This window comes from Loxodonta africana, chromosome 2 (assembly GCF_030014295.1).
Source record: "Loxodonta africana isolate mLoxAfr1 chromosome 2, mLoxAfr1.hap2, whole genome shotgun sequence".
Lineage (NCBI taxonomy): Eukaryota > Metazoa > Chordata > Mammalia > Proboscidea > Elephantidae > Loxodonta > Loxodonta africana.
In genome coordinates, this window is record NC_087343.1 from 86,318,410 (window position 1) to 86,334,220 (window position 15,811).

Below are 15,811 nucleotides of genomic sequence, written 5' to 3' on the forward strand. Positions count from 1 at the left end.
GAGGATATAACTCATAATTCAAATTTATAAGGAAATAATGCTTTTAATCCTGTTTCACTGGCTTTCAAACAATAGTTTAAATATATTAATAGTATAATTATCATAACAGCAAACTATAAGGATAAAAGAGGGCATTTTGAACTAGCCAAAGAAGCCACTTTATGCTTTCATCATTACCCACTAATTTATATTAAACAGGTACAATATATTTAATTTTTAAAGTTACTTCACTAAAGTCATCATCTTTACAACATCAGCTGTAAGACTCCTATTATCTACTCAATGAAGAACATATTTCTCTTTATCTGGCTAAGTCAAGTCTTTCTCTTATATTTTTATCATTTAAAGAAAAGCCAAACTCTGCATGTGAAAAATTTTTAAAAGATAGGAAATTACTGGCAACAGACATGAATGGTAAATAGCATTAATTCTGAGTAAGAGAACATGTAATGAAGAGTAAACATGTAGTTTGTTTGAAATACAGATACCTTGGTTGATGATAGATTTATCTTAAATATAAAATGTAAATATAAGAGTAAATGCCCCCACCAACTTGTCTTCTGCTCAAATGCCTTACCGGTTTTCCCCTGTCTGAAAAGTGATGAAAAAATTATCTTTAAGATTTTTCCTATTTTTAGCATCCATTGTTTTCCTTCTTACCATGTGAGAACTAAGTATTCAATAATAATAAAGAATACTCCTATCTATGGAATTTCCAGAAGAATAAAGTATCTTTTATTTATCTATATATATAATTAATCATGAATATATTTTTAATCAAAAATTGAATGCTTGCTTAATGCAAAACTTAAAAAAAAATTTTTAAATAATCCCACTACCCATAAATAAAAGATATGCTCCTTATAGTCTTTTTGACAAACCTGTATTTGTGCGGGGGGCGTGAGTGGGGAGAAGTCTGAGTCTGTACATCTATACAGCAAAGATGATATATTGCATATATAACGTTTTGTGGCTTTCTTTTTTATGTTTGGTTATAATTTTTTATAGATTATGAATATTTTATCATATCAGTAAATGTAATCCTATAGCATCCTTCTTAATAGCTGCACATCACTTCATTATATGGATATACCATAATTCATTTAATCATTCATCTATTATTGGACAGATAGCTTTTAAGGATTTTCAGTAGAGTGGCTGATACAGTATGTTTTGAGAATACTAAATTGAGCTTTAAAATATAAAATGGACAAGACCACTAACCATGCATCATTTCAATTTATAAACTTGTTGACAGTGTTTCAGGAATGTTGAGAGATAGAGTTTAAAGTCTCAAAACTCTATAAAACTCACCGTCGTCGAGTCGATTCCGACTCACAGCGAAACTATAGGACAGAATACAGCTGCCCCGTAGGGTTTCCAAGGAGCAGCTGGTAGATTCAAACTGCCAACCTTTTCCTTAGCAGCCTGACCCCTTAACCACTTTGTTACCAGGGCTCCTCACAATTCTATAGGATCAATAACTCATATTTTTAATTATTCTTGGTATCATCCATCTCCTTGATAGTCTGATTTCTGCTTGCCTCAATTTCCTTAGTATAGTGTTGAATAAATACTGTGAATTTTCCTGATTATACATTTTATCCATGAAAAGGAGACTGTAAGTTATGGATGCTACAATATCAGTGACTCTTTCCCTTTTCCGGCATCTGAACGAATTTCAGTGTAAAACTGTATAGTCAAATATATTTTGTGAACTTCATTTCTATGTTTAATATATGTTTCCTCCTATAAGTTTATCCTCTGCCTTATTACCTATTTTTCCAGATTTTTAAATTTTACTTTCCTTTCATAATTTTGGAAACTATTATCCTTCCCTATAATTTTTTCAGCATAGTGACATTATATCATATTCTAAACATCTAGGCATATAAATATACAAACAGTTTAAACCATTGTGGATTTAGTCCAGAACCATGAAAACCATCTTGGGAAAACTTAAATTAAAATCTACAGTCTAACAGTCTAATCATTAAAAAAAAAAAAAAAAAAATCATTAGTAATCATAAATTCTGAAGGCTCTGTTTATGTAAGGGATGTCTTTCGCATATTTAAAATGACCAATCAGTATCACTGAAGAGGTGAATATTTCACTTTTTATTTTCTTAGATAGGCCTTAGCAGTAAAACAAATTTCATTACTTTGTATCAATTTAAATGAAAACTGAAGCATGAAATATTTATCAATATTTGTGTTTTCATATACATTATTCCAATTAATCACTAATTCTACTTAAAGTCAATTCTACCTTAATGACTAGATAATGAAATTGAAAAACCATGTTTATTGTTTGAAAAGGTCATCCTCCTAAATAGGTTAAACATTGTTCATACAACACTGTTTACGATATTGACGTGATTCATTTACTCAGAAAATTCTTTTTGAAAAATAGTGTAAATGTAGAATATTTTTACTTTGAATGAAGGAGTTTGAATTAACTAAGTGTAACTATATATGGGGAGCCCTGGTGGCACAGTGGTTAAGAGCTCGGCTGCCAACCAAGAGGTCAGCAAGCAGTTCGAGTCTACCAGCTGCTCCTTGGAAGTTCTACTTGCAGTCCTACTCTGTTCTACAGGGTCGCTACGAGTCGAAATCAACTCCCCAGCAACAGGTTTTTTTTTTTTTTTTTAACTATATATGGAGAAACACAAAATAAAAAAGAGCCATTCATAGAAGAGTACACTTGTTTTAAAATACATTTAGGTAAAGACTGTTTAAGATTCTTGAGGAAAGAGAGCCTATATACAAACCTTCATTGTTTTCTTTAACTCTGTAATATCCCTTTTAAAAAACCCAAAGGCACTACATACTTGTTCTTAAGAAAATTCAAACGATCTACTTTTACAGTTTCACACCCCTACCATCAACTCACTCCTCTTCCTGAAAGTGGATCTTACTTTCTGTTATTCTGTAGATATGAAACCTAGCATAACACCTTACACATAGCAGGCATTCCAACAAGTCACAATTCCAATAATTCTGTCACATTTTTCATCTTTGATATGGATATACAGAGTCAAAAACCTTCCTAAGAATCTCACATTTCCCTATTTCAGATTTTCAGGAACCTCACACCTGTGTAATATACAAGGCTGTGGACGGGATATTTAAACACCATAAAGACGCCAATAAAAGATGCAAATTTCTGCTCTTTAAAAAGAAATTTAAAACACTAGGCACCTACAGTCCAACCTGTAAAAGCCAGAACATGTGTGAGGCAGAAACCTGTCAGAGAAGGAAAACAAATTATTTTCCACTAATAAAGAGCATTAGGTAAGTGTTAAGACTGTACCCTGTCAAAGGCAGAAAACTTTTAGGACCTGGAAAAACAAGGCAGTTCCATTGTGTTCTGGCTCTCGCAGGCTTCATTGTACATAAGTAGATCTGACTGTCAATATATACAGGTTCACCCACAGAGAAAATAAAATTCCCGTATGTTGGAACACTTGGCGTCTGTGCACTTCCCCTTCCTATTTCATGCCATTTTCCCCTGGCCCCATGCACTGAATGCAGGTTCAGTCTGGAGAAACGCACTCCAGCTGCTACGCTAAGACTGGCAAGCACTGAAACCATGAGACATCCAGCACTGCCTCCCGTTTAAAGTCCTTCCCTGGGGGTGGATCTGGTACTGGCACTCCTCGCTGTGCACTAGAAGTAGAGAATATTGCTTCAGTTGGGACAAATTCAAGGACTCTGCATAATTCCAGGAAGAGGGGAAGCAGAATTCTATTGCTAATAGGTGTTTCAGTAAGTACAACTTTCATGCATTATTTTTAGTCAGAAAGGAAGCAGAAATTGAAAGATCATAAAAATGAAAGAAAAACAGTTGTGATGGCAAGCCTTACATCAGATCTGGGATAAAGCTGAGGTATATAAATAACAGAATTTGAGAAAGTGACAATTGTCTTGACGTAAATATTCCATACAGCTCAGTATTTAATTTCTTGTGTCACATACGTCACATTTCCTGAATCCCCAAATTAAACTGTAAACTCCCTGAAAGCAAAAATTCTGTTTCATTCTTTTTAGCATAATAAAAAGATATTGATAAAGACTAAGAACAAAAGTTTATGAAATCTCAGAGCTCTTGTGGTTAAAAAAAGAAAAAAGGTGGATGATTTATTGTTAGGTTAACAATTTATTCATTAATAGATTCAACCCTTCTGGAACCACCTAATTATATGCCTGGTATGCCATTATTTAAGCTATTTGATGCGAATGTTATAGGCATGATATTAAAACTACCATGAAAATAAACCAAAATATGTTCATAAAAATATTCGATGCCATTCTTTAAACAAGAAGATAATCCGCATTTACCAAAATGACTTTTTTTTTTTTTTTTTTTAATTAGGTTAAAAGTATAAGGCAGAGTCCATTGATCAGCTAACTCTTTAAGAACCTCTTATTTCATTATTTCAGATTTCAGGAACCTCACACCTACATAATACAGAAGGCTATGGATGAGCTATTTAAGCACCATGAAGACCCAAACAGTAAATACTTAAGGCTTGCAGGCCGCATACGGTCTCTGCCATCACTCTGCTCTGCCGCTGTCATGCAAAAGGGCAATACAATGAGAGTGGCTGTATTTCAGTACAACTTTATTTACCGAAACAGTCAGCTAGCCTATGCGCTGCAGTTTGCTGACCCCTGAAGTAGATTATATGTAACTAAAGTAGTATTCCACAGAATGGAGCAAGGATACTTTAATAATTCTATCAGACAAGAAATGTTTGTAACATTTCCAAGCTCGTTATTGATTCTTAATAAAACTTAAATTGCACATAAATCTTACCTGGTTAGGTATCCTCAAGGGGGGCCTTGGACCTCCAGGGTACCGAGGTGACATAAAAGGCTATTGAAGTCAAACAAACAAAAACAAAAGAGAAAGCACAATGTGAAATACAAATTTGAAAATAAATTAATGGCAAAAAAATTTTAGAACTATACAAAACTCAATTTACTTCTCTACGTGGCTGCTTTTGGTGGAAAAAATGATTTTAAGAATGATTACCATCTTATTTTATATTTTGAAGACTAAATGGAACATGTTCCAAAGAAAATGTAAAAACATTAGAGATGACTGAGATAACCATGGCAAAACTTTTTCCAATTATGTATTATTATTAGAGTAAGGATATATAACTGGTAAAAAATAAGATTATGAAATTTAGATAATTTAATCTCAGGAAAGACTTCAGGAGGAGGCTTATTGGTTAAATTATACAAATTAGTTCCTGAGAGCATACTTTTGACTGAATTGTCCCGTTTTTTGGTTATCTTATTTCCTTAATAGTCTCAGAGTTGCCAGATTTCTTCACCTTTTTTTTTTTTGTAGCTCTGTTTAAAATGGTAAAGACATTTCTTTTCCGAGGGTCATTTGTGGTCAGAAAAGCTTTGACTTTCCCTCATTACAGGTTTGCTATAATTCAAAATTTATTATAGATTTTAAAGTTGGAATTTCTTTGTATTTTATGAGCCTAGTAGATTATGAAGTATATTCTTGTAATAGAAGATAAAATGCTCTTAATGCTAAAACTTAACTCAATTTATATTGTTAGGTGAGTCAGTGGCTCCTGAGATGTGTTGAAACTGTCAGTCCAAAAACCGCCTGAAAAGTGTCCTAAAAGGATCATTTTAGTGATCGTTGAATGTTGGGTAGGAGGAGAATATTTCTGATCACTCTGCTTTGGGTACCAAATTTAGACGCTAAGTCAAACATTCAAATTGTTTACTATTATTCAAACAATAAAAATCCAAAATTATTCAAAATTCAATTTTTTTACTGTTTTCTTTGAGAATCAATAAAAAAATCACCACGATATAATTTTGTTTAATTATAGCTGAATACACAATTTACTGAAATGTAAGACTATTCCTTTCATATAAGCAAACAGCCCTCTAAGGGGCTGAATACTATTAAGTAAAATATTAATAATAATACTATTAAGTAAAATATTAATAATAGATTAATATAAATTAAGAATCAATTTATCATATAGCAAATGAACAAATGCCTGATCACGCTAAATCTATAGAGCTCTTACAAAATTAAATTCTACATTTATAATGTATTTTTTATAAAATTTTTCTTAGAAATTAAGGCTGTAATTCATGGTTACACAAGTTTTCCACAGCTGCTTTAAAAATACCATTGGAAAAATAAAATCCTAAAAAAATTCATGCCATACAGGCTTTTTCTATGTTATCTGTTACAGAGTCTGACAAACCAACAGGAAGAACTTTAGAGTTAAGCAAATAATTAGGCTTTTTGCTCACTGTGTTCTTATATGTCACGGTGCTTCCAGGAGCCCGTTTTACAGGGCCAGAAACAGATCATTCTGATAATACTGTCACCTCCAGCTGATAAAACCTAAGTGGATTTTCCAACTTCAACAAAGTTGATTTAAAAACATTAAGTTTTCACATATTTGATCAAAGTTGCCCCTTATTGTTTATCATTTCTAAAACTCTAAATTGGATTAATTAACTACCAACTAGAAGCTTATTCCAATATTCACACTCCTTTTATTTTCCCTTACTTTTTCTAATTATATTTGTGAAGCTGTCTTTTAAAATATGAACTCATTTAAAATTAATAATTAAATATAGTGTCATTGTTCTTGGAATGGTTGCCCTTCTCTCACAAAATGATGTTTTATGATATACTTACTTATCTAAAATACAGTATCAACTTAGTTTTTGAAGCATGGGGAAATAAAAACATGTTACTAATCATTCCTGTTTGTAATAAGATCACTTTGAAATAGAACACAAAGAAGAAACAGAAATGATGCTAAAATACTACTAAATAACAAATGCTAAGATAAATATTGAGAAGTGCCTTATTTAAAAGAGAACACTAAATATTTGCATGGTCTACTGAAAGTAAAAATACTAGGGTCAATTTAACAGGATATTTAAAGAGGAAAATTTTGTTCTAATCTATGGCACTGTGAATTAATGTATTTTAATGGGACTGTCTGTACATGCCTAACTAACTGTGAAGGGTCCCATCAAGGGACTGCTGTGAGATAGGGGCAGTGACTGTGGTGGCTGTGAATCTACAGGTCCCTACAGAGTACGACTGGGACAGACCTACAGAGACTCTCATTTCAGCCAATTTATGTTCTCTTCTATGCCCTCCTCCAAGAAGTACAAATCCATAGGTTTTTTTTTTTTTTTTTGGCAAAAGAGAGAGAAAATAATCACTTAGAAACTCTAATCTAGATAAACTCCAATTTAGATAAAAATCCACTACTTTTATCTAAAATATGAAGATTGCTATGGTTAAAGCATTTTTGTGAAAAAAATAGTGCTGCTATAACATAAGCTCTTGATTGATCCTTTCCTTACAATTTCTAGATAACTGCCTACTTCATCAGCCTGTACCTACAAGCAACAGAGCCCAAAAGAGTCTATATACTAGTAAATGAGAATATTCTGTACTTGACTATTCAGATTCCAATTTGCTTTTAAATATAATTTAAGATATTAAAACAGATTTAAATTCTTTTATGGTAAAAGTAATAATCTATCCAAGAGATTACCTATGGACAATATGAATGATATCTATCGACAGGCAGATCTGTACTCCCTGCATTAGTGACCTGGAAGGTACAGACTCTCCAAAGAGTCCTTGGCTATGAAAGTGTGCTCACTTTTTATATCGTACTTTTATGCAAATAACGTTTACCTTCTACATTTGTTTGCCAACTGTGCCCTCCCCCCAGGAGGCATTTTGCATAGTGAGCAAGAGGGACGGGTGCAGCTGACAAACTTAGAAAGCACACATTAAAAAAAAAAATTATTTACTTAAAAATATGGTATTTGTGACAAATCCTTTTTTTTTAAATAGCTTGGGCACCAAAATATTTGCCTGAAGAAGTCATGATGGTGACTCAATATTTCAACTGGAAAAAAACTTCCCCGTCAGGAAATTATTTATCATGTGTATGGAAAGAAGATTTGACCAGCACCTGGGGGGCTGGTTTTTAGTTTTTGCAACCACCAGTAATTAGCACAGTGGCCTTGAGCTAATAACATTTCAAGCCTTTAGTGTTCTCAACCTTAAAATGAATAAGTTGGACCAGATGACATTTAAAATTCCATACAAAATTAAAAAATAAAACTCATGATACTATATTATTTTCAGCATTGCCTTTAAGTATAAAGTTTAGCATACTGTACATCACTATGAATATTTGACCCCCACGTATCTGTCAGTTTGTCATACTATGGGGGCTTGCATGTTGCTGTTATGCTGGAAGCTATGCCACTGGTATTCAAATACCAGCAGGGTCACTGATGGTGGACAGGTTTCAGCTGAGCTTCCAGACTAAGACAGACTAAGAAGAAGGACCTGGCAGTCTACTTCTAAAAAGAATTAGCCAGTTTAAGCCTTATGAACAGCAGCAGAGCACTGTCTCATACAGTGCCGCAAGTGAGCCCCTCAGGTTGGAAAGCACTCAAGATATGACTAGGCAAGAGCTGCTTCCTCAGAGTGAAGTCAACCTTAATGACGTGGATGGAGTCAAGCTTTCGGGACATTCAGCTGCTTACGTAGCAAAACTCAAAGTGAGAAGAAACAGCTGAAGACATCCACTGACAATCAGAACACGAATGTACGACATACAAATCTAGGAAAATTGGAAATTGTCAAAAATGAAAGGGAATGCATCAACATTGATATCCTAGGCATCAGTGAGCTGAAATGGACTGGTACTGCCCACTTTGAATCAGACAATCACATGGTCTACTACACTAGAATGACGACTTAAAGAGGAATGGCGTTACATTCATCATCAAAAAGAACATTTCAAGATCTATCCTGAAGTATAAAGCTGCCAGTGATAGGATGATATCCATAAACCTACAAAGAAGACCAGTTAATACAACTATTATTCAAATTTACGCACCAACCACCAAGGCCAAAGATAAAGAAATTAAAGATTCTTACCAACTTCTGCAGTCTGAAATTGACTGAAAAGGCAATCAGGATGCACTGATAATTACCGGGGACTGGAATGCAAAAGTTGGAAACAAAGAAGGGTCCATAGTTGGAAGATATGGCCTTGGTGACAGAAAAAATGCTGGAGATCGAATGATAGAATTTTGCAAGACCAACGACTTCTTCATCGCAAATACTTTTTTTCAACAAATAAACGGCAACTACACACATGGACCTTGCCAGATGGAATACACAGGAATCAAATCGACTGTATCTATGCAAAGAGACAATGGAGAAGTTCATTATCATCAGTCAGAACAAGGCCAGGGGCCGACTGTGGAACAGACCATTAATTGCTCATATGCAAGTTCAGGTTGAAACTGAAGAATATCAGAACAAGTCCATGAGAGCCAAAGTATGACCTTGAGTTATATCCCACCTGAATTAAGAGACCATTTTAAGAATAGACTAGATGCGTTCAACACTAATGACCGAAGACCAGACAAGTTGTGGAATGACATTAAGGACATCAAGCATGAAGAAAGGAAGAGGTCATTAAAAAGACAGGAAAGAAAGAAAAGACCAAAATGGGTGTCAGAAGAGACTATGAAACTTGCTCTTGAATGTTGCGTAGCTAAAGCGAAAGGAAGAAATGATTAAGTAAAATAGCTGAACAGAAGATTTCAAAGGGTGGCTCAAGAAGACAAGGTTAAGTATTTATAATGACATGTGCAAAGAGCTTGAGACAGAAAACCAAGAGGGAAGAACACACTTAGCATTTCTCAAACTGAAAGAACTGATGAAAAAATTCAAGCCCCAAGTGGCAATAGTGAAGGATTCTAAGGTGAAAATGTTAAATGACCCAGGAAGCATCAAAATGGGAATACACACAGTCACTATACCAAAAAGAATCGGTTGATGTTCAAACATTTTAGGAGGCAACATATGATCAGGAACCGATGGCACTGAAGGAAGAAGTCCAAGCTGCACTGAAGGCGCTGGCGAAAAAAAAAGCCTCCAGGAATTGACGGAATATCAATTGGGATGTGTCAACAAATGGATGCAGCACTGGAAGTGCTCACTCGTCTATGCTAAGAAATCTGGAAGACAGCTACGTGGCCAACTGACTAGAAAACATCCACATTTATGTCTATTCTCAAGAAACGTGATCCAATGGAACGCAGACATGATATCACATGCAAGTAAAATTTTGCTGAAGATCATTCAAAAGCAGCTACAGCAGTATATCCACAGGGAACTGCCAGAAATTCAAGCTGGATTCAGAAGAGGACGTAGAACCAGGAATATCACTGCTGATGTCAGATGAATCCTGGCTGAAAGCAGAGAATACCAGAAAGAAGTTTACCTATGTTTTATTGACTACGCAAAGGCATTCAACTGTGTGGATCATTAGAAATTATAGATAACACTGCAAAGAACAGGAATCCCAGAACACTTATTTGTGCTCATGAGGAACCTGTACATAGATCAAGAGGCAGTTGTTTGAGCAGAAGAAGGGGCTACTGCGTGGTTTAAGGTCAGGAAAGGTGTGCGTCAGGGTTGTATCCTTTCACCATACCTATTCAATCTGTATGCTGAGCAAATAACCTGAGAAGCTGGACTATATGAAGAAGAAGGGGGCATCAGAATTGGAGAAAAAGTCTTTAACAACCTGCTTGCTCAAAGTGGACTTCAGGCACTTACTGATGAAGATCAAAGACCACAGCCTTCAATATGGACTGCACCTCAACATAAAGAAAACAAAAATCCTCACAACTGCACCAATGAGCAACATCACGATAAAGAGAGGAAAGATTGAAGTTGTCAAGGATTTCATTTTACTTGGATCCATAATCAACACCCATGGAAGCAGCAGTCAAGAAATCAAAAGACACACTGCATTGGGCAAATCTGCTGCAAAAGACCTCTTTAAAGTGTTGAAAAGCATAGATGTCACCTTGAAGACTAAGGTGTGTCTGACCCAAGCCATGGTGTTTTCAATTGCCTCATATGAATGCAAAAGCTGGACAATGAATAAGGAAGACCAAAGAAGAATTGATGCCTTTGAATTACGGTGAAGACAAAGAATACTGAATATACCAAGGACTGCTAAAAGAACAAACAAATCTGTCTTGGAAGAAGTACAACCAGAATGCTGCTTAGCAGCAAGGATGGCAAGACTATATCTCACATACTTTGGACATGTTATCAGGAGGGATTAGTCCCTGGAGAAGGACATCATGCTTGGTAAAGCAGAGGGTCAGTGAAAAAGAGTTAAGACCCTCAGCAAGATGGGCTCAAGCACAGCAAAGATTGTGAGGACAACAAAGGACAGGGCTGTGTTTTATTCTATTGTGTCCAGGGTCGCTATAAATCAGAACCGACTCGACGGCCGCTAACAACAACAACCTAAATATTTGAAGTGTTTGTATGAGTGGGGAGAGGGATACATGCATGTGTCCTGTGCTTTTATAGAATAAAGATAATATAGCTAAAGAAGAAATAGGTCAATCAGGAGAATAAAAAAGCTATACTTAGTGATTAGAAGGTATGCTAGAAATTTATTCCATCAACAAATATTTGTTAAACACTTGCAAAGGTACTATTTTAAATGGTTGGATATATCAGTGAACAAAGCAGATAAAGATCCCTGCCCTCTGCTGAGGATTTTTCAAGTTTCATAGTCTTGTAATTAATAGAAGAAACAATTATTCAGAAAATTTTTTTTCTACATCAGTCTACCAATCTAGAACAAATAGAATGTTCTCTTCACCAAATGGCAAGCATCAATGAAAACATGAAATATTTCAGTGTGGTGCCTACCTTCAGAAGTCATATTGCATCACCCCGACTTAATAGAATGAGTAGTAACTAAGAATAACTGAAAAAATCAGGGTTATGCTTTTTAAGAAAATTTCCAAAATTAGGCTAAATGCACAGAGTAAGCTTCTTTGCTTTATGATATAAGATAAATTGGATAGCATGGTTAGTACCCTGGCACATGAAAACTACATTTACAGGTATAAATTCTCATTTATACATGTTTCAGTTATCTGTCTAGAATAAATGGGACAAGCCAAAGTGGAAGGAATAAAAATATATACAAAACCAGGAAATCAACAAATATTTGGTGACTTAAAAAAAACAGTACTTTAATTGAAATACAAACCAAGTGTTCAGCTCATTTCCCCCAAGTAGTGCTTTAAAGAAAAGATGGTACCTTTTAGAGTCATAATTTATTTCAGAATGAAAGTCGTTACATTTTAAAGGATTATTTCCCATTATATCAAGATTTATTCACAGAATTTTAAACTTCTGCTTTTCTAAAAGAGAGATTTTCTTTTGTTCCTTGCCCTTTCTGCTACCAAGAAGTAGGAGTATTTGTCTTCTTATTTGATCTTTTATAAGCCCTCAGTTTTATCTCAATTCTCTAAGAATTAGAAAGAACCAGCTCTTTATCTTCCCTCACATTAGCTGAAAGTAGACTGCTCCGTACAATTCTTTCCTTCTGAAGGTCCTCGACCCCTCGAAGGAACTGTTTTATAAATAATTTACTACTACTGAAATTTCAAGTGATATGAACAATTTTAAGCACTAACTTATTTTAAGATATGTATGATAAAACTGTGCATCTTTAACGATACATTGCTGAAATGTTAATATTGTTAATATTTTCTAACATTGTTAAGGTTGTTGTTGGTAGGTGCAGTAGAGTTGATTTGGACTCACAGCGATCCCATATGACAGGGTAGAACTGCCCCATAGGGTTTTCTTGGCTATAATCTTTACAGAAGCACATCGTTAGGTCCTTTTCATGCAAAGTAGCTGAGTGGGTTCAAACTGCCAACCTTTTAGTTAGCAGCTGAGCATTTAACTGTTATTTCTTAAAAACTACGATTCATCCATAACAAAATATCCTCTCTTTCTTGAGATTACTCTCTACTTTCTTCTCTCTGCCAAGTAAATATCTATGAATCCCACAAAAGCCAGTATAAATGCCACTTCCTTCTTTAAAAAATCTCTGTAGGCTCCTTCCCCACTATTCCCTTAGCACTTTGTTTGTACCATTGTCCTTGAGGACTTAGTACACGGCAATAAAACAGAATGTGTATTTGTGTTATCAGAATGTGAGATCCTGGAGGGCAGGGATTATACAATATTCATCTCTGGATCCTCTAAGCCTAGTACACGTATTGACATACACGAGACACTAGGACAGCTTCAAGGATAAGAATCAGCATGCAACCAATCCCCATAATGAGGACATTGACCAAGCCTCTACCTGTCTACTTAATCATTTCTGATACCAACCCCTCCATGGCACATACTCTCGCTCTGTCCCTGGCCACCGGGGGCTAGGTCAGACCTTACGAGTTAAGAGGACACCGTCCTTGGATTCATTAATTCACTAGAATGACTCAAAGAACTCAATGACGATATTATACCTGTGCTTACTGCTTTTATCACAGTAAAACGATATAAATAAGGGTCATCATAAGGAAAAGATGCACAGGTGAGGTCTGGGAATCTTCCCAATGTAAAACTGTCATGTCTGAAGGACATACCACTCTCCCTTTGCCAACCAGGAAGCTCCTTGAGACTTGGTGTTCTGGGCTTTTATTGGCCAGTCCTGAAAAAAAACTAAATCATGCCTCCTGAGGTTAGTTGATATGGTCCTTGTAGGTGTATCTTTTCTGCTGTACCAGCTCCCACTTGCCAGTGCAAATCCTCAGGTGTGGACTGGAAGTCCCAGACAAAGGCACCCAAATTACTCCAAGGGTTATTTCTCTGGAGGCAAGGGAAAAGGCCACCTTACTTAAGGGGGAGTTATGGTGACATGAATTATGGAGTTTGATGGCAAAATATGGAACAAAACCCAAAACATTTCCATTGTCTTAAGTATATTATGTAGAATGAAACACTTGTTTTTGGATGATCAATTTGATTATCTATATCAATAAAGTTGAATTATACCATGATCAAATCTGAAAATTTTAACTATTTTTATATTAAAATTATCTTTATGTGGGTGGTTTTGATCATCTAGAATTTGATACTTCAAAGCCAAATGGTGAAATCTATTGACAGGATATAATTTAGGAGAAAACAGAATTATGCCTTCTTGTTAAAAAAAACTTCTTAATACATTTTCCCAAAAACAATTAAGCATTTACGAAGTGACTACAATATTTAAAAAACTATTACACGCTTACAAAAGATCACATGAGATTAAGTGTACCTTCAAGAATTTTGTGTCTATCTCTGGGTTCCCTGAGAAGGAGCAGAGAAACTTGACAAACTTGATATAAAATTTTTTATTTTTTTTTTATAGTTGTCATAGGTTAGCGAGAGAACTCCAATCTCCTTTCTTTTAATCATTTATGCTATTGACTATTTGCACAAGGAAAGAAAGAAAAATGGTGTTCACAAGAGAATGAAAAGACTTCTTGTTTGTACCTTCCCTGTTAATGAAAACTGGCCCTTATCCCAAAGTGGAAACCTAAAATTAGGGCTAACGTTATAGTTTTAAAGATCACTGAGAGTTATATACATGAGTAAGCATTTTTTGCTAGTTTCTTTTCAATTTCTTTTTTCTCTTTATATTGTCCTTAACTTAGATTAACTCAGTTAATCTCAGAGAGTGAGCTAATCATAGTCCTCAACTCATAGCACATATAATCACTGGTCCATGTAAGACCATTTCTTTGGTAAACTTTAATCCTATACTTTCCTCCCATTCTCCTCCCCCTTTAGGAAATATTTCATGTGTTTAATTAGTATCTTTTTGTTGGTATATCTTCTTGTACAAAAGAAAACAAGTAGTTTTTAACTTGCTTAAACGTTACATATCTCATTGTATATCTTTTTTTACTAAACATGTTTTTAAGATTAATTTATATTTCTATGTTTGCATCTAATCTGTTAATTTCAACTGCTACATAACACTCTTTCACAATCAACACCCATGGAAGCAACAGTCAAGAAATCAAAAGACGCGCTGCATCGGGCAAATCTACCGAGACCTCTTTAAAGTGTTGAAAAGCAAAGATGTCACCTTGAAGGCTAAGGTCTGCCTGACCCAAGCAATGGTGTTTTCAATCGCCTCATATGCTTGCAAAAGCTGGACAATGAATACGGAAGACTGAAGAATTCACACCTTTGAATTATGGTACTGGCGAAGATTATTGAATATACCATGGACTGCCAAAACAATGAAGAAATCTGTCTTGGAAGAAGTACAACCAGAATGCTTCTTAGAAGCAAGGATGGCAAGACTATGTTTCACATACTTTGGACATGTTATCAGGAGGGATCAGCCCCTGGAGAAGGACATTGTGCTTGGTAAAACAGGGCCAGTGAAAAAGAGTAAGACTTCAACTATGGATTGACACAGTGGCTGCAGCAACGCACTCATGCATAACAACGATTGTGAGGGTGGCGCAGGACTGGAGTGTTTCATTCTGTTGTACACAGGGTTGCTGTGAGTCAGAACTGACTTGACAGCACCTGACAACAACAACAACAACAACAACAACAACATAACACTCTTTAAGTGTATCCACCATAATTTTAATTTGGTAGATAACCAAATTTCTTCTAATTCTCTGCCACCCCAAGTATCACTGCATTCTACATCATTGATCATGTCCCTTTATTGGTCTGGGTACAAATTTCTTATGATAAACAACCGAGACTAGAATTACAGATCTTCAGATATGAATATACTGTACTTAATTTTTGCCTGGTTGAGACTATTTACGTCACACTGTGAGATCATAATTTAAATATATGATTGATAATGTCTCCGATCCTTCTCTAGGATAATGCTCCTTAGCT

The 15,811-nt window shown here is 35.1% G+C and overlaps 1 protein-coding gene across 8 annotated transcripts in view; it reads right to left on the bottom strand.

Moving 5' to 3' along the window:
• Nucleotides 1-15,811, bottom strand: part of SSBP2 (single stranded DNA binding protein 2) — a 300,768-nt gene that overhangs the window by 60,771 nt on the left and 224,186 nt on the right. For all 8 annotated transcript variants that reach the window (XM_064273708.1, XM_064273715.1, XM_064273721.1 and 5 more), the window contains one exon: nucleotides 4,820-4,879. In XM_064273708.1, coding sequence (XP_064129778.1) covers nucleotides 4,820-4,879 — 60 coding nt within the window. The remainder of the gene's footprint in view (nucleotides 1-4,819; nucleotides 4,880-15,811) is intronic.